The 24,233-nt window shown below is 41.7% G+C and overlaps 1 protein-coding gene across 1 annotated transcript in view; it reads left to right on the forward strand.

Moving 5' to 3' along the window:
• ANKFN1 (ankyrin repeat and fibronectin type III domain containing 1) overlaps window positions 1-21,176 on the forward strand; it is a 135,361-nt gene extending 114,185 nt beyond the window's left edge. Inside the window, exons 16-18 of the mRNA XM_004591002.3 lie at window positions 1,915-2,081; window positions 9,804-10,017; window positions 20,377-21,176. Of these exons, the coding sequence (XP_004591059.3) occupies window positions 1,915-2,081; window positions 9,804-10,017; window positions 20,377-21,158 (1,163 nt within the window). The 3' untranslated portion in view covers window positions 21,159-21,176. The remainder of the gene's footprint in view (window positions 1-1,914; window positions 2,082-9,803; window positions 10,018-20,376) is intronic.
• Window positions 21,177-24,233: the final 3,057 nt, after the last annotated feature.

The following is a 24,233-nucleotide window of genomic DNA, read 5'->3' on the forward strand; positions in this document are numbered from 1 at the left end:
TCAGAAGTTGACCTCCAAATATTAATAAAGAAGTCTGAGGTACAGGAAAGACAATGTTTGAAAGTATCACATGGCAAAGGACCTATACTAAGTTCAGCTGACCGAAGTGTAGAGTGGAGAATGATCGGATGATCAAGAATTAGAGATATATTCAAATCCTCGATTACCAGATTTCCATATGGATATATAATGTTTGTATTTTAAGTCAAAAGGAAGCTCCCTAGAGACTATTAGATGAGGAAATGGCATGAGATTATATCCTTTGGGAAGAGCTCCATGGTTTGTCACTTGATGAAGATACATGACTTCAGCTCTTCCATGTGTCAGGCAGGGGAGTGATAAACCCAGCAGAGAAAAAGGGAAGAAAGAATCTGAAAGTCAGCCCAGGCACTGGGACTACTGGCAGTGAGGATTACTCCTTTGAAACGAGGCACAGCTGGAGGAATGATGAGCCACTTAAGTCCTCACCACAGTCTTGTTTGCCATGCCCATGTGAGCAAAGACAGAGCCAAGCTACCCTCACATTCACACAAGATTTATTCCAAGAGGAAAATCAAGCAAGAGAGCAGGCAGTAGTGAGACGAGAACTGTAGGGTACACCAAAAACCTCTCAATACACAGAGAAATGGGGCTGCCGCACAAAAGTGTAGAGGACCAGATGCCCCACTTTGAAGGAATGTGATTTTAGCCCCACCCCCGGAAAAGAGCCACCCTGGGTCTCAGGAACCAGCACTGAGAGAGGCAACTGCACCCAAGAATCCAAAGTAAAAGTGTTCCATCAGACTTGCTGAGTTGTCAAAAACCCTATTCCCAAAGCATGGAACACAAACTGCGACAGGTGAGAGGTACGCACTGTAACTAAGGCTCCTGGAAAGGGAGCCTACATGTTCAATGATGTCCTGGAAAAGAGTGATACACACTAGTCTGAATTGGGATGTTCTCCTCATCTTACTAGCATCTGAAGTTTCTATGGTCCATTGTCAGCATAGATCAGAGGAGTGCAGACATCTAAATGCCCCCAGACTGCTTGCAGCAGCAGATCCAGTCCTAAACTGCTCTGTCCCTTCTAAGAAAGGGCAAAAGATGGAGAGGAAATCAGACTCTTGGCTGCCACTTCTGCAACATTATCTTTTGAGATGGGGGAGGCCAGGTCTGCTCAAGCCGAAAATATCCTTTTTCAGGCTACTGCTCGCAGCTCAGAAGAGGAGAGACAGGAAGATCAAAGCCCATCATACAGGTCCTTAAGGACACCCTAAGAAAACCATGTCTTATTTATATTAGCGGTTCTAGACTGGAAAGGAGCAAGCAAGATACATGCTGAAAATCAGACATGAAAATCAAAACTAGGTTTCAAATTTCACTGGGTTCTGTGTTTACTTAAAGTGATAAGCTTATTTACTCAGACTTACACTCACTTATGAGTTTATACAAAATACATCATGTAACAACAGAAACAAGCTATGAGAAACGCACCCTTGGGCAACTGCATCCTTGTATGATAGCACATTGTACTACACAGACTAGGACCACTACAAAGTCACCAGGCAATATACCCTGATGATTGATGCTTTGTATATGTCGCTATCATTGACTAGAATGTGATTATGTGGTACACAACTCTATGTGGGAGGAAAAAGCCCCAATTTCAGGCAGAAGTCCATGTACACTGCAGCTTGAGCCAACCCCAATCCCCACATCACTACTAGAAGCTGGTAAACCTTAAAAGGAATACTGTCTGACTCACGCCAGACAACTGGCCCCTTAAGAACACTTTTATAATTTATTTATAGCTTAATATTTTCCAGTGATAGGATTAATAAATCATGTTTTCATTCAACTGATTTTCTGAGGTATGAATTTCTCCATTTTGATATCATATCTTAACATGTTTTATTTTGCTTGTCAATTTTCCAGTTCATTTTTGCAGCTACAGAGAGAAATTTATTGGTCTGTATTGCCGCCTTTCTGCTGTTGTGGAACTGGATTCTCTGAACACCCAGCAGTCCCTAAGGGAGGCGATCTCAGACAGCGAGGTTGCCACTGCCAAACAAAAACACCAGCAAGTCTTAGACTTCATCCAGGTAAGCGTTTGTCTCTGTTGCGGTGGAAGGGAGGACGGACGAGCAGGGTAGGAGAACACCACTCGTGGGAAAGAAAAGCAAACTGGATAGTTCAAAGCATTCAGCGTACAAGCTGCCTGGGAACTTGGTTAAATGTGTGTTTGCAAAGACTTAAGGAAAAACTACACATAAAATCAGAAAATTACTGAGAACCATTATCAGCCACCACCATAAACAATGGTGGCTTTCTATTTGAGAAAATTTACCCCTAGTAATAGCGGAATATTACTCTTAACTGAAGAAGTAGATTATGCTTACCAGGTAGCCCCTAGTCATTTCAACAAAATGAAAAACTATTGAGCAACTCAATATTTGAGAGTGGAAAAAGGAGAGGAAAGAGGGAAGGGAGGGGACGGGAGAGAGAATAAAGAAAATAACCTACTAGCATATGTTAACCTAGATCCAAACTGGTCTAAGAATCTTCCAGTTTGGGACTTCTGTCTGGCACTGTTGACAAGTTAATGTGTGACTAAGGTCGGAAGATGTGTTCCTGGTCTTGCCTGGAAAGGCCTGATGGTGACACCTCAGGGTAGTGAAAGACATACTGCCTCATAATCAAAAGAATCTGAATTTTGGCCTGAAGTTGCCTCTAAATTCCTCATTTTTTAAAAGATTTATTTATTTTTATTGGAAAGGCAGATTTTCAGAGAGAAGGAGAGACAGAGAAAGATGTTCCATCTGCTGGCTGTTCCATCTAATGGCTCACTCCTCAAATGACCACAATGGCTGGAGCTCAGCTGATCCAAAGCCAGAAGCCAGAAGCCAGGAACCAGGAACTTCCTCCAGGTCTCCCACTTGGGTGCAGGGTCTGAGGACTTTGGGCCGTCCTCAGCTGCTTTCCCAGGCTACACGCAGGAAACTGGATGGGAAGCAGGGCTGCCAGGATTAGAACAGGCACCCATTCGGGATCCTGGTGCTTACAAGGCAAGGACTTCAGCTGCTAGGCCACAGTACCGGGCCCCAGTTTTGTTTTGTCTTGTTTTGTTTTTTAAGATCCATTTATTTTCACTGGAAAGGTAGATCAGATTTATGGAGAGGAGAGACAGAGAGAAAGATCTCCTATCCATTAATTCACTCCCCAGTCATCCACAATGGCCAGATCTGGGCTGATCCAGAACTAGGAGACCAGAGCTTATTCCAAGTCTCCCACTCGGGTGCAGGGTCCGGAGGCTTTGGGCCATCCTCTACTGCTTTCCCAGGCCACAAGCAGGGAGCTGGATGACAACTGAAGCAGCTGGGACATGAACCGGCACCCATATGGGATCCCGGAGTTTGCAAGGTGGAGAAGATTGGCCAACTGAGTCATTGTGCTGGGCCATATAGTTTTATTCATAGTAAGCATTTCCCACAAACTTTTAGAAGAACTCTCAGACTTAGTTCAGTTTCATAAATACTAAATATCCAGATGTCAGGCACTAAATGAGAAACAAAAATGAATTACAAAGAGTCATTGAACCTAAAAAAATTTTAAATCAGGGTAGATAAGAAATGTCTGTAAATACTATTTGTAAAATGTATTAGGTGCCAAAAATAAATACAATGTATATATAAATTCTGTACCAATACGAAGATATTAAAAAACTACTTTCAGTTATTATAAGAAAGTTGACCTATGGAGCATAACCAATATACAAACTGGGTCTAAAGGGATTTTATATATATATATATATATATATATATATATATATATATATATATATATATGCTTGCAGTTAAGAGAAGTACAATGCAGAACATTTACAGAGAAAATGTAAACGCACAAGGAAGAAAGCAGAATAACAGTATTTGAGGATTGAGTCAAGGGTTTATGGAGCATAAACTGAATGATGAGTAGTAGTCATAAATTGGGTAAGAAAGATAACAATGAGATCAGATCAGACAGACTTTATCAAAGGCCAGTACAAGAAATGTGCACTCTATTCTACCATCACTAAAGAGCTGACATTCTAGAGAAACTCAAAGTCTATCACAACTTTGTTTAGGATAGAATCAGGCAGGAGGGATTTTTTAATACACGTTGATTTGGTCACATGGATTGCTTATTAAAAGCATTCATTCTTACTCATCATGCTCAAATATTTTGCGTATCTTTCCTAGATTTAGACAATTCTAAAGACAGGGAAACCAGGTAAGTTATTATAATCCTCTAGTTTAGGATTGGGGAACCTTTTGACTGCCAAAGACTATTTGGATATTTATATTCACAGGCCATACAAGTCACTTAAAAGTTAGCCTGCTATAAACTTATTGAACTTCAGGTCCCACTTGTGGTTGCCTTGACAGAGCCAGACCAAATTATTTCACAGGCCAGATGCTCACCATGCCTAAATTAGATGAAAAATAACACCAATTACATTGCAGAAATGCTGCAAGCTCTGGGCAGTTTAATCCAAATTTTAATCTCCTCATTTGCAAAATGGGAATAATAATAGCACTCAGGATGTTAGATGAAAGAGTGCATGAGGGCCCGGCATGGCCTAGCGGCTAGAGTCCTCGCCTTGAAAGCCCCGGGATCCCATATGGGCGCCGGTTCTAATCCCGGCAGCTCCACTTCCCATCCAGCTCCCTGCTTGTGGTCTGGGAAAGCAGTTGAGGACGGCCCAATGCATTGGGACACTGCACCCGCTTGGGAGACCCGGAAGAGGTTCCAGGTTCCCAGCTTTGGATAGGCGCGTACCGGCCTATTGCGGCTCACTTGGGGAGTGAATCATCGGACAGAAGATCTTCCTCTCTGTCTCTCCTCTGTGTATATCTGGCTGTAATAAAATGAATAAATCTTTAAAGAAAAAAAAAGTGCATGAGATAATGTATGTTTTCACTCAGTAAAGTATCCACACATAAGTAATAAATTCATTCATTCAATGGTAAGAAGAAAAAATTCTAGAAGAAAAATTCCTCTGAGATATGAATTTGCAAGAGTTTTTTTTTAAGTACTCAAATGATGATTCCAAGATAACTTGTCAAGTGATGAACGGATAGATGTTTAGGATTTCCTACTTCAATAATTCTCTATATGCCATATTGCGTAACCTCTCATAGTAAAGAAATAACCTTCAAAAAAGTTACTGTGCTAAGAGTGTGCTATTTAAAAATTCAGATTATTGGCTTTATTTCATTCTAGCTTAAATGGAATATAGATAATGAGGAAGGAGCAGAAACAAAGGCAGGAACCTGAGAACAATATGGAAGGCTGGCTCAGCTTTGGAATCCAGTAGCCTTCTACAGGGAAGAAGGGCAACAGCGCAGAAGTCAAGACGCCCACATTTTTAATCCTGAATCTTCTACTGATAAAGATATCAAGGACTTCAATTTCTTCATATGTATAATGAAATGAATGAACTAATTATTTACAAAGGCCTGACTGGGTCCTGGCATTTTATGACTTAGCAACCAGAAATATTTTTAGAGAAATAGTTTTTAACTATGCTTTAGTTCCTGTGTATGTCATATTTCACTTAAGAGAATTCAATACCTTCACCCCATAATGATGCTTTCTTCAGTCTTTCGGACTCAAATCCCTCCTGGAGCTCCTGGCTTCATTGTCATTCACTGAATGCTATGCTGGCTCCTTTCTTTTTCGTGTAGCCTAGGACTCCACTACCTTTTTGTCTTTGCTTTTCACCACGCCATTAAGTGGGCCGGATAAAGGCAGACCAGGCCAGGAATTCCTCAAAGTTCTCTCCTGCTCTGCTCTCCCATAGCAGGTAACCTGAGAGCTCCTCTTCCCTTCCAGCTGGCCAGGTACACATAGACTTGGATAAAAGCCAATTCCCAAGAGGTTCAAAAAATAATTTCTTGGCCAGGGTAAACCAGACCATCTCCCTGTGCCCACAGGCTTTATTAGACTACTTTGCGCTACCCAGTATGAGTAACTTCACTGAATGCCAATAATTCGAGGTCAAGTCCCACCCCACTGCCCCTTATCTGTGTTGACCAATTCTCTCTCGCTTTCTTCTCAAAATGAAAACCAGCTGCTGCTACTCACCCATTGGTGTTCACAGCTCAGCCCACCACATGCCGTAACCTACAGAGGCAACCGCCAGTCACAAGAGCATTGGTATGAATCCAGATCTAAGACAGTGTTGAAGTCACTACACAAACCAAACATTGTAAAGAGCAAGAGAGTCTATGTAAATACAGTGGGGAAAGGCTGCCAAGGAGTACAGCCAGAAAAGGGGAGGGCTGAACCAGGGGAGGTGTAGAAAATTACAGATAAGGCTTTAAAGACAACACATACAGCAGAGACGTCAATGAGTGAAGGAAGAAGAAGAAGAAGAAGAAAAGTCAAAGTGTGGAGACCTGGAACTTGGCCTATTTTGAGCTGCTAAAGCCTAAAGGGTAATTAGAGGCTGTAATTTATATACTGTAATGCTTCAAACGCTCCTAAGCCATTCTAGAAGCACAGCTTGTTGAATTGAGCCCATCCATCATCCCCTCGAGCACCTTGTAGCTGTGTAGTGAGAGAGCCAATCACCTTTGCATTTTAATAAAAATATTGTCTTGCCTGAGTACACAGAAAGGGTGTACTTTATGAGATGAAAACTGAAAATTTTAAAAGGGCAAAGTGAGAAATGGATGCAGAAGTTCTAATCAGCAAACCTGCAGAGTTTGTGGTCTTTTCAAAAACGCGTCAGCACGTCTTTAGAATTTGAAGTTGGATCTTAAAATCGGGAGGGATTATGTTGTCAGTTGCTTTTAGATTAACAGTATAAGGTAAAATGGGTGAAAATTGAACTTCTTTTTTTGGGATCTGCTTAGCTAAATAAGTCCCTTTAAACTTAATCCACAGGCTTCCTTGTACCTGTGGTGGCGTCATTTTATTTAAGACCTCTTCATCTCACCGCTGAGAAAAAAAGAAGCAAACATTGTTTCAACCAAATGGGAGTAATTTCTACACAAAATCTGTCAATCTCCAGAATACATGGAAACAATATAATCCAGAAAAAAACAGATGCACCACTGTCAGTTATTGTACTCATTTCTGAGGGCTACTGTGATGAATTAGCACAAAGTGGATGGATTAAAACAGAAATGTGTTCTCTCACAGTTCTGGAGAACAGAAGTTTGAAACTAGGCTGTTGGGGCTGTATCTGTTCTGACTCTTCAGCTTCTGGTGGCTACTGGCCTTCGTTGACTTATCCATCTGTACCTGTGGTGGCCACCAGAACTCCTCCTATGTCTGACAAACCTCCCTCTGTTTCATTTGTTTCAGAAAGTCCTTAGGATGACATTTGTTGTTTGCAAGCAGGATCCACCTAATCCAGGGCAGTCCTCTTTTCAACAACCTTAATTTAGCTGCATCTTTTGCTACCATCATCTACAAAAGATGTAAAACAATAATCCCTGCCCTTGGCAAGCCCTCTAAAAACTGTCTACAGTCTGACAGTTCCTTCAAAATAACCTGCAACAAGAGTATACTGCATGAGGTAGAGCCAAGAAAAGCCATCTAAGACAGCACCAAGCATATGGGAAAAATTCGTGTGATTTCTAGCTGGGATCCCTACCTTGGTTTTACCAGCAGAACTTCAGATAATCTCTTTGAAACAGCTTAAAACATGCCTGGATGGGCCTGCCCTACTGTTGAACTTTATGCCCAACTCCCCAAGCTAACAAAGACTAAATAAATGCTCAATCTCACACTTTCATTACCAGCTGTGAATACTCTACTAAGCCCTATCAGCCCATTATGGAAAAGAACTAGAAAGCAAAAGGAAAGGGTTGCCAACCATGCAGCACCACACCGTGCTTCACTCTAATTTGTCATTCTGAACATGGCAGACACACAATGTCAGACTCTGCTCTGTTGGGAGTACCAGATGTGAGGATATTCTTTTTAAAAGCAGGTTTTTAAGTACTGCTTAAATACATAAGAATCAAGAACACTGGGTAGCACCTTTTATTTAAAACTTCTACAACTCCGATATCTTAACATTGCACTGTTAACACAATGACCTCCTTCTACATAGACCTTCTTCTAAACTGCAAGGGGGGAAAAACATCAATTATTAGAGCTAGAAGGAGTTTTAGACAACAGCTAGTCCATGGCCCAAGCTACTCTTTATACTTGAGTAAAGATGCTTAAGAAGTAGGAGACTTAGAGAAATTATTACCACAAAATCCAAGTACTATGGAAAAATGTGTAATTAATAGCCCTTTCTGAAGATGAAATAAGTAGGAAACTCATGATCTGAGTCTATGAAGAGCTGGGAAAATCTCTCATCTACAGAGTCAGATACAAATGGGTTTTATACCAATAGGTTTCAGCAAAACTGATATTGTATTTTAAAATAAAATTCTCACCAAAATCATTCTAAAATAAAAAAGAACAATCTGAAATGGGTTACTTTAAAAAGCTAAGGATGTGTAACTCACTTAAGAAAAAACTATCTGGGCCTGGCACAGTAGCCTAGCAGCCAAAGTCCTCACCTTGCACACACCAAGATCCCATAAAGACCCCGCTTCCCATCCAGCTCCCTGCTTGTGGCAATCAAGGACAGCCCAAAGTTTTGGGACCCTGCACTCACATAGGAAACCTGGAAAGAAGCTCTTGGCTCCTGGCTTCAGATCGGCTCAGCACTGACCATTTGCAGCCACTTGGGGAGTGAACCAGCGGACAGAACATCTTCCTCTCTGTCTCTCCTACTCTGACTTTCCAATAGAAATAATAAATAAATCTTAAAAAAAAAGAAAGAATAAGCTGTCTAAGCTATTTTGAACCTTAGAAGCACTTGCTTCATACGTAAGAAATAAACAATATGAAATATTTTTATAAACTTTTTTTATTAATTCCGCTTAGCAAAATCCGACAGCAACACTTTGTTTCTCTAGTTCACCAACAAGAACTAGAACTATGTTTCTCTTAAAATGTTTGTCTTCTGGCCCGGCGTAGTGGTCTAACAACTGAAGTCCTCACCTTGCATGTGCCGGGATCCCATATGGGTGCCTGTTCATGTCCTGGCAGCCCCACTTCCCATCCAGCTCCCTGTTTGTGGCCTGGGAAGGCATTTGAGGATGAACCAAAGCCTTAGGACCCTGCACCCATGTGGGAGACCCTGAAGAAACTCCTGCTCCTAGCTTCGAATCAGCTCAGCTCCGGCTGTTGCAACACTTGGGGAGTGAATGATCATACGGAAGATCTTCCTCTCCATCTCTCCTCCTTTCTGTATATCTGACTTTCTAATTTAAAAAAATCTTTTTAAAAAAATTGTCTTCTCCACAATATCCCAATAAGGAAAATCATATCCTGAAAGCAAGTTACACTGTACATGTGTGAGTAATGCACCTTTAACCATTAAAAAACAGTTTAACATATATAACTTTACCCAATCACCACAGAAGCCCTGTGAGGTATTATAGGAAACATGTTTTGCCAACATTTAACAAAGATATTAAGGCTCAAAATGATCAAGTGACATGCTAAAGGTTATTACAGTGGTAAGTGATGTATCCTAGATAGATTATTGACCTTCTAAGATTTGCATTAAATGTTTGGCATAGTCTCTCAGCTAAAAAAATGAAAAATACTAATAATTACAAAGAGTAGATATTTTCTGGCTTAGAAAATGTGTTTAAAATATTTTACTCTTGCTCAAAACCAATAATTGCAGAAAATGGAATCTCTTGAAATCCTACTGACTTCATAATAACTTTGATAACTTAATGTCATATCCTTTTATTCCAAAGCAAATAGATGAAGTATGGCGTGAAATGAGATGGATCATGGATGCTCTGCAGTATGCAAGATACAAACAGCCAGCTTCCGGCCTGCCCATCACTAAGCTGATAGACCCCTCAGATGAGCAGAACATAAAGAAGATCAATTCTACATCATCACATATGGACTGTCTTCCATCACCGTCACCATCCCCAGAGATGCACAGACGGAAGGCAACGAGTGGTAAGCAGTAAGATCCACAGTTCTCCACCTCCATTACCAGTCTACCAGTCCTCTCCCCAAAGGGGAAGTTCTTTGTCCTAAGCAGTTGGTTTTATAAAGTAATAGAGGAAGTATAAAGTAATAGAGGAAGTCTAGAGGTATTGAGGGAACAAAACTAGAGCAACGGAGAGATGAGAAACGAGTGGAGAGATGGGAAACCTGCAACTAACTGTTTAGATTCCGGTCTAGTTTTGGACCAGGACTCCAAGATACAAAAGGACATAGAGCAAAGATAAGATTTCAAATATGCAGAATGAGGATTTCTGGGTGCCAGGAAAAGGCCGCATCAAGGCAGGACAATCTGACCAAAATCAGGGGAGGTAGGGAGAAACAACAAAGCTCTACTAAAGAGGAACTGGCAAGACTGCAGCAGGAAGCATTCCCAACGTGAGTAACAGTTCCAAACTAACACAGCATCCACTCAGCACCAGTGTTCTGGGGTGGCACCAAGAGAGAAACCTTGATGAAACTAGACCACTGAAACAGAGGCCATATTTGTAGCTTAGAATTGCAATGGACTAAGAAAGACTTACGGAATAGCTGGAGGAGGGGCATAGCTAGACACCTCCCCACTTAGGAATTAGTCCCGAGTCAGCATGCAAAATACAAAAGCAAAACCATGACTGAAGTTTCTACCTTTATAATTAAAACAACAAAAAAAAAGATGAATCAAAAGCAACTCTATATGATGTTCTTTCTCATGACATGGTAAAACTAGTGCCATTTTTTCTAATGAATCAGAGGATAGCCATTCAACACACTTTAGAATGACTTACAAATGTTTCAACATTTTAATCTTCACAGTATTTTTAATAGACAGTTCTGATTTGGGGGCTTATCCCATAGGGGGCAGCATGGTATAGCAGACAGAGTTTGGGCTTAGAACTCAGATGTGGATTCAAATCTCAGCTTCTTTTAGCTGGCTGGTATGAGCTGGAACAGGTTACTACACTTGAGTCTTTAGTTTCCGTCTATGTAAAATGAGGATAATATAGAAACAGAAAGTATGTATCAGAGATACATAGAACATACTGTATATATGATGTGTATTAAAATGTTATAGTCATATTTAATGCTACCATTATTAAAAATATTAGTAAGGAGACAATCCTTTTCTACAAGTTAGTATGTACACCTGTGTTTTAAAAACCTCCAATGTCTGAAAACAAAACTTGAAAACTAAAAGAATTAACATTATCAAAGGAGCCTATAACTTATAAAGTTACTCAAAATAATTGAACAGATGCTTCTAGAGTGTATTTTTATAAATTCCCACTGGAGTTGAGTGCAAATATCAGCCCTAGTCCGATGAGAAACAAATACATTAATCAAAAATTACATGGCACCTGCTTATGTGCTATAGTCTCTGTAGGAAATGTTAAGCCTTGAATTTTACAAGATCAAGTATCTCTTCCTGGCGGAGACAACAAAGCTCAGTACAGTTCTGCCAGAAGGAGTTGAGCAGGAAAGACAAGGAGAACATTAGATGCAGAAGCAGCAAAGAGTACAACTTCTGTAGCTGGGAAAATGCAAACAGTGTGCCTAAGACTCTGGACCTAAAGATCCTTCTCATTCTTTTTGACTTTTAAGACACAGTTACTGGTTACTTACTGGATACAGTGATGAAGTAAGGTCTCTGCTCCCAAAGAACTGACATTCTAGAAACAGTGACAAACAATGAAAACACAAAAAATACTATCACATAGTGAAAATTCCAATGCATAACACCAAGCAGCCATCAAGAAGAGAGTAGGCAAGGAGATGAGGAGATGCTGATTTCGCTAGGAAGAGCAGCAAAGACCTATCTGTGAAGATGACATTTGTACTGATGACAGAAGATGTAGGCAGAAATGTAAAGATCTGTACTGGAATATTCCAGACAACTAATCAGCAAAAACTGAGAGCAAGGGATGGAAAGAGGGTCCAAGTCTTAGAGAAGAGTGAGTGAACAAAGGGCCAAGTAGTAAAAGATAGGTTGAGACTCAAGATAGGGTCTAAATAGGCACAGTTCTGTACACCCTGCAAAGTCTGGAATTTATCCTCCTTGGGACAGGAAACTACTGGAAATGTGTAAATTTTGTCTCTCGTATGAAAACATCACAGAGAATATTGGAAGCAGGGAGTTCAAATTAAGAACTAGTAACAAAGGAGACAAATTTTCAGGCTTGGGTGACAAAATATCATTTATCAAAATACTAGGGATGGTGCCATGGCATGTAGGCCAAGCCTCTACCTAGAGCACTGGCGTCCAACATGAGCATGTTTTCCCAAATCAGCGCCTTGCTTAAGAGGTGAGAAGTCAGCAGATGGCTCAGGTCCTTAGGCACCTGCACCTATGGAAAAACCTGGAGGAAGCTCCAGGCTTCAGATCAGCTCAGCTCCAGCCATTCTGGCCATGGGCAATGAGACAGCAACCAAAGAGTTCTTTCTGTCTCTCCTCTCTGTAACTCACCTTTCAAGTAAAACTAAATCTTCAAGATTTATTATTCATTTATTTATATTGGAAAGTTAGAACTACAGAAAGGAGAGACAAAAGGATCTTCCATCCACTGGTTCACTTCCCAAGTGGCCACAACAGCCAGAGCTGAGCCGATCCAAAGCCAGAAACCAGAAGTTTCTTCCAGGTCCTCCATGTGGGTGCTGCTTTCCCAGGCCACAAGCAGGGAGCTGGAAGGGAAGTGGAACAGGCGGGACATGAACCAGCACCCATATAGGATCCTGGTGCATGCAAGGCAAGTGCCTTTAGCCACCATGCTACCATGCTGGGCTCAAAAATAAAAAAAATCTTCATTTTAAAAGTAACAAAGGAAGAGAAACAAGCTCAAATGGTAGGGTTTGTTGAATTTGAGCTTGCTTTGGGACATTCCCCACCAAGAAAAAAAAATTTAGGAGAATACAAGATGTATAGTACCAGAGCTCAGGAAAAAGAACCTGGATGATACACATTTAAGAAACTGTTGACATGTGCATGATGTTTGAGCCCTGAAAATAATTGTGACCCCTTAGAGAATGGGCAAAAAAAAAAGATATGACTGAGAAACAATCCCTTTGGAATGAAACAGCAAGACTTCTTAGACTAAGAAGGAACAACTAGAGAAAGAAGATTAAAAAGAGTGAGCAGTGTCACAACAATCAAAGTGTCCCAAATGAGAGAGGTTGAATGAAACAACTGAAATCTTCCCATCATACTGCTTTTTTCAATGAGGGAACTTCATTTCAATCAGCGACTTCAATGAGAGTGGTTGGGAGAGCTAAAAATTTGGACAGAAGTAGATCAGAAACTGACTGGAAGGAAAGGAAATGGGACAAAATGATACACTGTTAAAGGTCTGGCTGTGAAAGGTAAATGAGGGGAAGGCAATGGTTATAGAAATATAGGTTCAAAGGACATTGCTAAAGGCAGAAAGTGATGCTCTTTGATACCCCACTGTTAGTGTAATTCTACAAACAGCTCTCTAGTTCTTCCTTCATGGTTCAACTCCTTTCTGCTCACAGGAGTTTCCAGTGTTTAATCTCTTGGCCACAGGGACCTAAGTGGGTTCCTACTTGGCTGTATGAGGGTGGCCTCCTCTGTGCCACAGAAATGCTAAACTCACAAGGGCTGGAGGATGGCGTTACTCACTCCCTGCTGGGTGTATCTGGCCAATTACAACTAGGATTTTATTATAAACTTAAAATGTTAGTGATCATCATTCTGTTTCTTAAAATATAACTCTCTCTTGGGTCCATTTATTTCTCTGAAGCCAAGATTCCACAAGCTGTGAAACACAAAGACATGGAAGGCAGCAAATGACAAATGGAATCCAGCGACAGGGAAGCACTGTTGAGAGCCGGGGAGAAAGGCTGAGCATCCCATCCCCTCCCAACAGCAAAAAACATTTCAGAGCAGTGAGATCTACCACAGCCTACCCTGTCTTCTCCACAAGTGTGACCACTTTGAATTGTTTGGAAACCATTAATGAGAGGGGAAAATATCCAATTTAGAGGAACATCCCGCTGGGGTTACTCACAGGGCAAAGTCTGCACACAGTTCGGTCCTGTGTGGGTCAGGTTCACCTAATTTCTAAGAGGCCTGCTGAAAATACACAACCTATCACAAACCTGGCCTCTGGTCCTAGTCCAAGCTTCTGCTCTAAGGCTGTTGAGTCCCTTGGATTTGTTTGTGCATATCTGTTGGAAATGGCATGGCAAGGTGGGGAGTGGAACTCTTTCAATTACTTCCCCTTTCTGGGTGGTTTTCAAAACACAAAGCACAGCTCCTCCAAGTCAATTAAAATTGAGCATCTCCCAAGGACCTAGGGGGAAAGTTGACTCCTAGAAAAGGCGGTTGGAGGCAGGGGGTGGAATGATCGGGTCTGTCTCACGGATATTTCCTCTCCCACTCCTTTTCTGTGGGTATAGCGGTCACAGACAGCAGCAGTTGTTTTTGTGTTTTTGTTTTTTTTCCAACACCACTGTTTCTCCTAGTGACGCAGGGGTGAAGCAACAGATGGAAGGGGGCGTTGTTTTCTTCAGATGTATCTGAAAATTATCCTCATCTTCCAAATGTAAATCTGCCTAGTAACCTTTTCCCAGATGATTTTAAAAACACCATGGTATAAACCAAATAGCTAAAAATAATAATAATCTGGAGATGTTTCCTTATTTCTTTTTGAGAAATCAGATGGTGAACAAACTTCTGAGACTCTACCTAAAGGCTAATGAAACAAGTTAGCCTTGTTTATGAAACATACATAAACATTTATAAATTATTTAAATTCTACTATACACAGTATAAACTAGAGTCGATGAAGGACAATATAGACAATGATATACTAAAAAAATGTAAAGTTAAATCTTAGGGAAAGTGTGAATTATTATTCCTTTCTTTCTGTCCTGTGATATCTCCAACCTTTAAGAGAAAAGCCATGGCTTTAAATCAGTTATTGTTTCCTGAAATGTCATCTCCCCAAAACACCCTCAAAAGCCACATCGACTCAACTCAGCTGTTGAGCTGACCCATAGGAGTTGCAACACCCACTACAATGGCAGGAGAGCCAAGCTTCTTAGCCAGCGCTAATATTATGGGCAGAACTTTCATTAAACAGCTCCTGGGTCAGTCAGAGGGGAAACTCAAGATTTCACCAGTGCCGGCCTGCCCAGTAGTGGGTCCTCTAAGGGAAATTGAAGAGCACAACCAGGTTTATTAAAATAACAACTGGGCAAAGTGCCGACAATAGTTAATGGAGCATATGGCCAGAATCTGAAGAGGGAAGCTACAATTTTGTATTCTTTTCCAGGAAGTAGCAATGGCCTAAATCTTTGGAAACTCTCCTCAGTGCCCTGGCTGGCATCCTGGAGATTTTCCCAGCCTGTTCTGGAAGAGGTATTCCACCCTAAGCAACAGATTTCACCAAGTCCTCTAATAAATACAGCCACCATGCCAGTCAAATTTAGTTTCCCACTATGGTAGTATTTCCCAAACAAGATGGATTTACCACTCCATATTCAAGCTGCTGTATATTGCCTTCCGAATTAACACAGTTAATTAAAATCAGGCTCCTAGGAGCTACAGGAAAAAAATCATGTCATTTACTAACTAACTTTGAGATCAAGGTTAGGAAATACAGAGCTGGACTACCAAGTCACCAACAGAATATGCCATACAAGAAATTTTTCTCATTATCAAAAAAAACTTGATATATCTAATTGCTGCTTTTTGCTGTCATGATCTTGATATCGAACCTAGTTCTTATCTAAGGGTGACTATAACTTCAATACTAGCAATGCCATCTGTTTGAAAGGATTTTAAATATTTTTAAAGATTTATTTTTATTTCGAAGATTTACAGAGAGAAGGAAAGACAGAGAATCTCCATTGGTTGGCTCACTCCCCCAAATGGCCGCACTGCTAGAGCTGGGCCCGTCTGAAGCCAGGAGCTTCTTCCAGGTCTCCTACATGAAGCAGGGGCCCAGGGACTTAAGCCATGCTCCCCCTCCCCCCCAGTGCAGAAGCAGGGAGCTGGACGGGAAGTGGAGCAGCCAGGATTTAAACCAGTGCTCAAGTGAGTTGCCAGCATTGCAGGTAGAAGATTAGCTTGCTAAACCACCACACTGTCCCAACTTAAGGTATTAACTTAATTTAATCCTTACAACTCCTTTATAAGATAAGCCATAGTATTACCCAAATGAAGAAAGATTCCTAGAGACAAAATGGTTTCTTCAAGTTCCTAGACAGTTGGCCCTTCCTATTTATAGGTACCACATCTGCAGTTTGAAAATATTCAAGGAAGAAAGAGTATATCTGTGTTCAAAAGTCTTTCTACTTATTATTCTTTAAACAATATAGTACAATTATTTACATAGCATTCACATTGTTTTAAGTATTAAAAATAACCTAATGGGATTTTAAATAGATGGGAAGATATGCAAAAGGTGTATGTGAACACTGTAGTATTTCATAAAAGGGACCAGAATAACTGAATTTTTGTGCCAGAAGGTTCTATGGCAAGTCCCCCAAGGATAGTGGGGACAGCTGCACACACGACACAGCAAGACAAGGCTTCAAAGTCTGTCTCATTTTAAGACAGCTGTTCTTTCTAATATACCTTAGCTGACTCCTAAGTTAACCACCACCAAAAAGCAAAATGGTTCAGCTGATTGATTTCAGGAATTTCCATGACAGTTGCAGTAGGTCCTTTCAGGATGCTTTCAGCATTATTTATAAGAGACAGTCAAATCTTACTACTGCTTCTGTACTCAGATTTCAACAAATGATAGTATAACGATGAAGACAAAGATCTTTGTGATCTGATCATGTGATCAGATGCGGTCTTGGGGAAAAAAGCTTCCATACATGGATCTCTCTGCCTAATTCCTTAGCACACTGCTTCTCTGGCTGGCTTATTCAGCATTTACTCAGCAGAGACAAGACACTGCATGCTCTCCACAGCTAATAGTCCAGCCTGGAAGACAAATACCAAAATGGATAATCTGTCATATTTTCTGTTAGTACATTTACCAAATTTTGTAACTAAAATGCTGTAAGAGCCAAAGGAAGTAACTACCCACCTGGGGAGTTCAGTATAGCCTTGCCCTGAGAGAATGGGTCTTAGAATACAGTAATCTTGGGTCCACCGCAATGGCCTAGTGGCTAAATCCTCACCCTGCATGCAATGGAATCCCATGTGGGTACCTGTTCACATCCCAACTGCTCCTCTTCCCATCCAGCTTGTGGCCTGGGAGGGCAGTGGGGGTAGTGCAACAAGTCCTTTGAACCCTGCAGCTATATGGAGGACCCGCAAGAAGTTCCTGGCTCCTGGCTTTGGGTCTACTCAGCTCTGGCGGTTGGGGCCACTTGGGGAGTGAACCATCAGATGGAAGATCTTTCTCTATCTCCTTCTGTTTATCGGTCTTTCCAATGAAAATAAATAAATCTTTTTAAAAATGACACTGCACTAGCATACTGGAAAGCCAATTCCTTTATTACATCTTCAAATACTCTTTGGTGCTCTCCAAATAGTCAACATATGTCAATTATGTTTCATATATGCAGTGCTTTCTTTGTATTGGTGAGTAGTATTCAACAGTATAGAGTCACCACAGTTTGTTTAACCATTCATCCCAAGGATATATGGGTAGTTTCCAGCTTGAGATTATTACCAATAAAGCTTCCATAAGCATATGTATAAAAAGTTACTGCATGGAAATAGTCCTTAATCTTTCTGAAGTAAACTCCCAGGAATGCAACTGCTGGCACATTCCTTGATATCTTTATTTTTCCAAAATGCCACTCAGTGTTCCCCGTATTCTAGCCAAACAGGATTAATTGTACTATTTCTATGTCCTCTCACTTATAATCCTTTTATCATTTACGTATTTCTCATTAATGTCTGCCTTTTGAAAGCAGATGAAGAAACTTTTTTTACTGATTCAGTAGGCAGAGTTACAGAGAGAAGGAAGGAGAGAAGTAGATCTTCCATTCTATTGATTCACTCTTCAAATGGCTGTCACAGCCAGAGCTGGGCTAGTCCAAACCTAGGACACAGGGATTTCTTCTTCGTCTCCCATGTGGGTCCAGGGGGTCCAAACACTTGGGCCATCCTCTGCTGCTTTCCCAGGCCATGAACAGGGAACTGCATTGGAAGTGGAGGAGCCAGGACTTGAACTGGCATCCATATGGAATGCTGGCGCTGCAGGTGGACACTTAGCCTACCATATCACAGCACTGATTCCAAACTCAAAATATTAAATTTATACAGTGATATAAGAGGAATAGAGATACTTCATTAATTTTGTCCCAAGAAAAAATGTCACTCTTTGCTACTAATCTATGTCTTATTTTGCCAAATTTCTCTTATAAAATCTGTGTTCTTTCACAATCTCAAGAATATATAATTGTCCTTTACCTCAACTAAAACAGTAAACTCCATGGAGAAAAATAAATCCATACTAATTTTAAATATCCATTCAAACACTCCCTTGATCATTGTGATCCTGCCTGACTTCCCACACTTTCATCGTGTTCTTATTTTTAGGAGTTCTTTATGTATTTCTGGATATCAGTGTTTTTTAATACATGTTGTTACTATTTTCTTCTAACCCCCATTTACTTTTTGGCTTTGTTTATATTATCCCATAAAGTAGTAACTTTTGATGCCAATTTTCTCTTGCTTAAAAAGACTTTCCTGAGATGGATGCCTAGCCTAGGTGCCACCGGGGCTATCCACATCCCACATCAGTGTTCAATACTGGGCTCTTGCTCCAATTTACTGCTAGTGTACACCCTGGGCAGCAGCACTGATGGCTCCAGTATTTGGGCTCCTGCCACGCCTGGGCTCTCAGATTCAGGCCTGACCCAGCCCTGGCCATCGCAGTAATTCGCGGAATAAACCAACAGATGGGTGTGCAGGAGCTGTATCTCACATGTGCTTGTTCTAGTCCATCTCAAAAGCAGAGAGGGAAAAAAAAATCCTATCCAAAAATTAGAAGCATATTGTTTTCCAATATTCAGAGATTTATTATATTGAGCACATGTGGGATTTGCTTTTATATTTATGAGATAGCTGTAATTGTTTTCGCTGAAAGGATAACCAATTGCCCAAATGCTAAATATTGAATAATCTTGTCAGCCCTATACCTTAAAAAATGTTGTCTAAAACATACGTTACATTATCACACACAATCAGCAGTTTCTGGACTTCCTTATTCTGCTCTAAAAATCAGTATGTCTGTTTATATACCAGCATTACCATGTCTTAATGGCCAAAGCTCTATTTTATGCTTTGACAGCTGGTAAATCAGACTCCTCTCTATTACATCCCTCCCCCCAAAAAGTTGGTTAAATTTTTTTCCTTCCAGATGGCCTTTATAATCAATTTACTACATTTCACAAGGATATCCCACCAGGATTGCCTCAAGGCTAGAGATAAGAGACTACTTGTTGCTTTTTGAAATATTTGCACATTTTCAAAATTAACATGTACTCAACGTACAGGAAGTTCTGTGGGAAAGTCAAAGAATTTCAGAGTCCTTACCATATAGAAATTCACAACTTGATTGGGGGAAAGAATACAGACTAATGCAGAAACAACAAACTTACAGAACTAAGCCTGTGGCTGGCTGGTGGTATATAGTATGCACCTGGAGGCTGGCTGGCTGGTGGGTATGTAGTACGCACCTGGACGTTTTTCTCCCCAACACTGCCACCTCTGGCCTCACATGTTTTGCTTTTTTAAACAATTAGCAATGCCTAAAGTATTTGTAGCCATAATCAGTTTCTTCTGCGGTCATCCTCTGAAGCTCTATTTTTTACCCATTTTACAAAGAACCTGAAGCTCTAAGAAACAACTCCCAAGGTCACAAAGCATCTAAGTGACAGGTACCTGAAGTCAGGTTTCAGCCATCCGTGTTTCATCTTCTGGGCCCCTTTTCAAAGTCCTGCTGCTTGGTCAAATGTAGAACGCATCTCTGAAGAACAAGGCATAAACAAATCAGTAATATCCTGCTTTGTTTTCTGCTTCACCGTTTCTACAGGCTCCCTGCAAAAATTAAAGGAGGTGTGGGGAATGAGGATTCGAATGTTCTAGACACCACTGTCAGGTTTAGACCTGAATGTCTCTCCTTCCTTTTCTTTATGCTATGACCAGAGCCCCAGCACATTAACTACTGGGTCCTACACAAAAAAGAATGGCTAGGGCTCCTGCTTTAAATTATTACAAATTTCAAGAGGGGACAGCAGCACATTGCATGTAACGTAGAAATCCAAAACACAATTCCTGTGCCTGCAAAGCAGGTCCCGGCTAATTTACCTTTTCTCTAAATCCAGTTTCTGACTTTGCAGATTCACAGCCCTGTTCTGATGAAGAAGGCTGCTCAGAAGTCTTCCTCCCCACCGACAGCGACTATGACTCCAGCGATGCTCTGAGCCCCCGAGACTTGGACCTGGTCTACTTGTCCTCGCACGACATCACCCAGCAGGCCCTCTGTAGCCTGAGCGGCAGTGCCCCCGACGTCCTACAGGTGCACGACATCAAGACTCCAGTGAGGCTAGGTGAGGACGCCCAGAGCCAAGGCCGAGGCCCAGATCCGGACCACTCGTGCGCGGAGGTCTTCCATGGCCTGACCCTCACAGGTTTTGTGCCCAAGATGGTGCCAAGCACACGGCCGCCACTGGGCTTCCTAGCAAAGCGGAAGCCGGCCAAGCACCAGCACTACAGTGGCTTCAGCCGCCACCATCGCTGGCTGCGCGTGCAAAGCGAGACGCAGTCACTGTCACTCTCTGAGGGCGTTTACACACAGCACCTGTCACGAGCCTGCGGCCTAGCCCACGAGACCAGGGATGCCGAGCATCCCAGACCTGCCCTCCACGAGTCCCGAGGCCTGGCTGTGGCTCACGCTGCCAGCCTCCCAGAGGAGAAGTGCAGCATCCCGAGGTCTCCTGTGCGCGGCCTTTATGTGGAGTCCTACCCAGCAGCCCTGGCTGACCAGGAAGCAGAGCCGTGGGCGGGCTTAAACCCGCCCTCTGCAGGCTGCGCCGGCCTGTCCAGCCCCACACGAGAGGAGATGGGTGGGGAGAGTCCCACCACCTCCCCAGTGTCGGAAATCCTCAGCAGCATGTTGTAGGGAGACCCGCCCTGGCTAATCTCTGCCCCAGGCTTAGTTCCTGCATTGTCCCCCATTCCTTCCCCACGGTACCCCAGTTTGTCCCCCATCATTTTCACACGTTTTGAATGTTACAAATCCTAAAGTTACTGGTTCTAATGGTCCTCTTTTCAAAATGCAGTAGAGTGGAGGCTGGAGCTGCTGGTGTCGTTCCCAGCTCGGCCTAGAATGGGTACAGAGGCGCTTTTGTGTCCACAAGGACTCCAGCACATCAGGTTTCACACACGGCACCTGCAGCTGTGGTAGACCAGCCCAAAGAGACAATTTCAGATCTGCAGCTTACTCTGTAATCCAGCCCCTGAGTTCAGGGCTGCTTGATGAGTTTATGATTGATGAAAAGGTGTTCTAAAGATGAAAATAAGGTTAATGTCCTTCCTAAGCTCTGTTCCAAACATTTATAGAGTTTTAGGGAAGAGCCTAGAGGGTGTCCTAGGGTGCAGGCTTATGTGGACTTGTTCTAGGTGCCCTGTCAGTTCTAACCAGGTGATTGCAAAGCACAGTGCTCTGAGGACACAGCAAATCCCACTTACCCATCAGCACTTGCCTGATGAAGTAGGCATTGGACAGCTGTTTCCTTTGCTTAGCGTTGTGTGGAGAACACCAGCTAAAAAAGCTGGGGAGCCTTCTGCTCTGCCTTGCAAGGAAGGGCCAGAGCCGGAAGCAGCCCTTCCAGCACATCCAGCTCCCTTGCAAACATGAAAATGAGCAAAATAAGTTCAAAGGGGCTATGTCTCTGAAAGTCATAGTGATCTGTTTGATCCTGGAGCGCTGAAATCATCTGTAAACAAGAAAATACCCTGCAGATATGGAGAGACTCCTCACAGCTCCACAGGCACAGCCACTAATCCCAAATCACAGATTAAGGGACAGATTGTCTAGGACTGGGATGGCTGCTTGCCCCTTTCAACCAGTTCCTCGCAAAGTCAGTCTTCATTTGAGAAACTTGAGCTAGATAGGCCCTGGGGGAAAATCTTTCCTTAGAGATCCCAGTCAGCAATTCCTTCCCAAGATGTGATCAAAAACACCTGGGCTCTCTGCTTTGCGCCTCATTGCCTCCTACCTGAATTTCCAACACATGAGAAGCCCCAATCAAAGAGAAATCACACTACATGTTTCAGAAAAATCGTGGGGCTTGCCATCCCCTGGCAGCAAGGCCCATGCAGTTCACTGATGTTCTAAATGGTCCTTCCCCACTTCCCAGGCCTTTGGCCGTGGATCTTTATGCTCCTACCCTGTCCTCACAGGCCTACCATTTTCCCATAGGAGAACAGACAAATTCCCCTGTTCACAAAGTTATTCTGATCCCTTTCACTTTTAAAACATTCGATTTAAACATAAATAATTACCCTACTGGAAAGGTACAGATTTGGCCCATGGCCTGTGGTCATTAGAAAACGAAAGCCCTGAGCTCAGTCTTTGTGTTTTCTTAAGAGGTTTCACACTAAGTGAACCCCTTAAAGTATCTGGATCGGAATCACTACATCTCCTTTCCATGCCTGAGAGGATTTAAAAATGCAGTTTTCTGCTATCTATGTGGGTTGGAAGGAGTGTCAAAACTACAAAGGATCATAAAATACACCAAAGTTGTTGAGTTTACATTTAGGGCAATGAAAGTCCAGAAAAGCTAAGTAACCAGCTTGAGATCACAGAGCTGACTTATTCTTGGAGTTGAGGTCAGAAGCCAGAGCACCCTGTGTAGAGTAGTCCATCCCATTGGGTATTGGTACAGACCCAGTCATATCTTGCTTTTTGTTAGAAGTTCCTTATCTGTTTTGTAACTCTATCTACTTCTAGTTATAAATTCAAGTCCTTTGATCAATCTTTACCCAACAAGTTTCCCTTGTTGCCATGGAATACAAATTTGTGTAGTAGACACCTACACTGAATTAAGTAAAAAGGAAATTTGGGAGAAATGTCATTTCAAATTATGTCTTCTAGTTTATACCAGGAACCCCAGAGTCTTCTGCATTCACTTTCTGCTTCTCCCTAGCTATAAGGCAGGAGGAACAGGTTGAATGAGTTTGAGAGCTGAGACAATAAGAAGCCAATGAATCTCTAATCCTAACTGTTGCAATAACTCAGAATGAAGACTGTCCTTGAATTAGATAGAAAACATTCAACCAGCAGCAAAGGGAGAGACTGACCTCTTCTTCTGACTTCTCAATTTGTCGGCATGTTCTGGCATACTAAACCAAAATTGCATTAATTTCAAACACACTCATTTATATTTTGAGCACAGGGTTGTTTTTTCATCTTCAGTGGAGAAAAGATGCACACCAGTGAAATGAATGCTACTCAGTGGATTCCAGTGGGTGTACTAAACCCTCTGTAATGTTCTTTTATAAAAATGAGTATGATTAACCATTTGATCAGATAGGTTCCTCTCATTCCTTCACTTTGCAGATTGTTGTGAACCCAGTTTAAATGATCAGATTCTTGTGAGAGGCCATTGTACTCTCAAATTGATACTCTTTTCTTGATCTGATTAATCATAGATACTTTATAATGTCTTGGGATTTTTTTAATTTGTTTTATATTTGATTGGTTACTTAGTTTTTGTGCGTGTGTTTGATATGGTGGACTTGATCTTGAATACTTTTTCAGTCCAATCTGAGAGTCTCTGGAGGAAACTTTTAAAAATTAATTAATTAATTTTATTATTTCATGATACAGTTCCATAGGCTCCAGGACTTCTCTTCCCCCTTTCTTAAATCCCTGCTCCTCCCCCCCCCAATTTCTCCCATGTCATTACAATCGTATAGTCTTTCACAATCAGTCATAAGTCCATCATTCTGCTATTTAAGAGGATCCCAACATTGTAGGCACGCACAATGGCAGACAGTCTAACATCCTATTGTCAAGATACATTCAACAGTTTCATTGGGAGTCCATCTTTAACTTGTAAGTGGAGATGCACACTGCATTGTCTCTTCACATCTGTGTGTGATGGTCTCTATTACATTTACTATATATCCCCTTAAATGAAAAGCCATAAAACAAAATCAACAGAGGGAAAAACAGAAAATCTACAACATG

Source organism: Ochotona princeps, chromosome 17, assembly GCF_030435755.1.
Source record: "Ochotona princeps isolate mOchPri1 chromosome 17, mOchPri1.hap1, whole genome shotgun sequence".
Classification (NCBI taxonomy): domain Eukaryota; kingdom Metazoa; phylum Chordata; class Mammalia; order Lagomorpha; family Ochotonidae; genus Ochotona; species Ochotona princeps.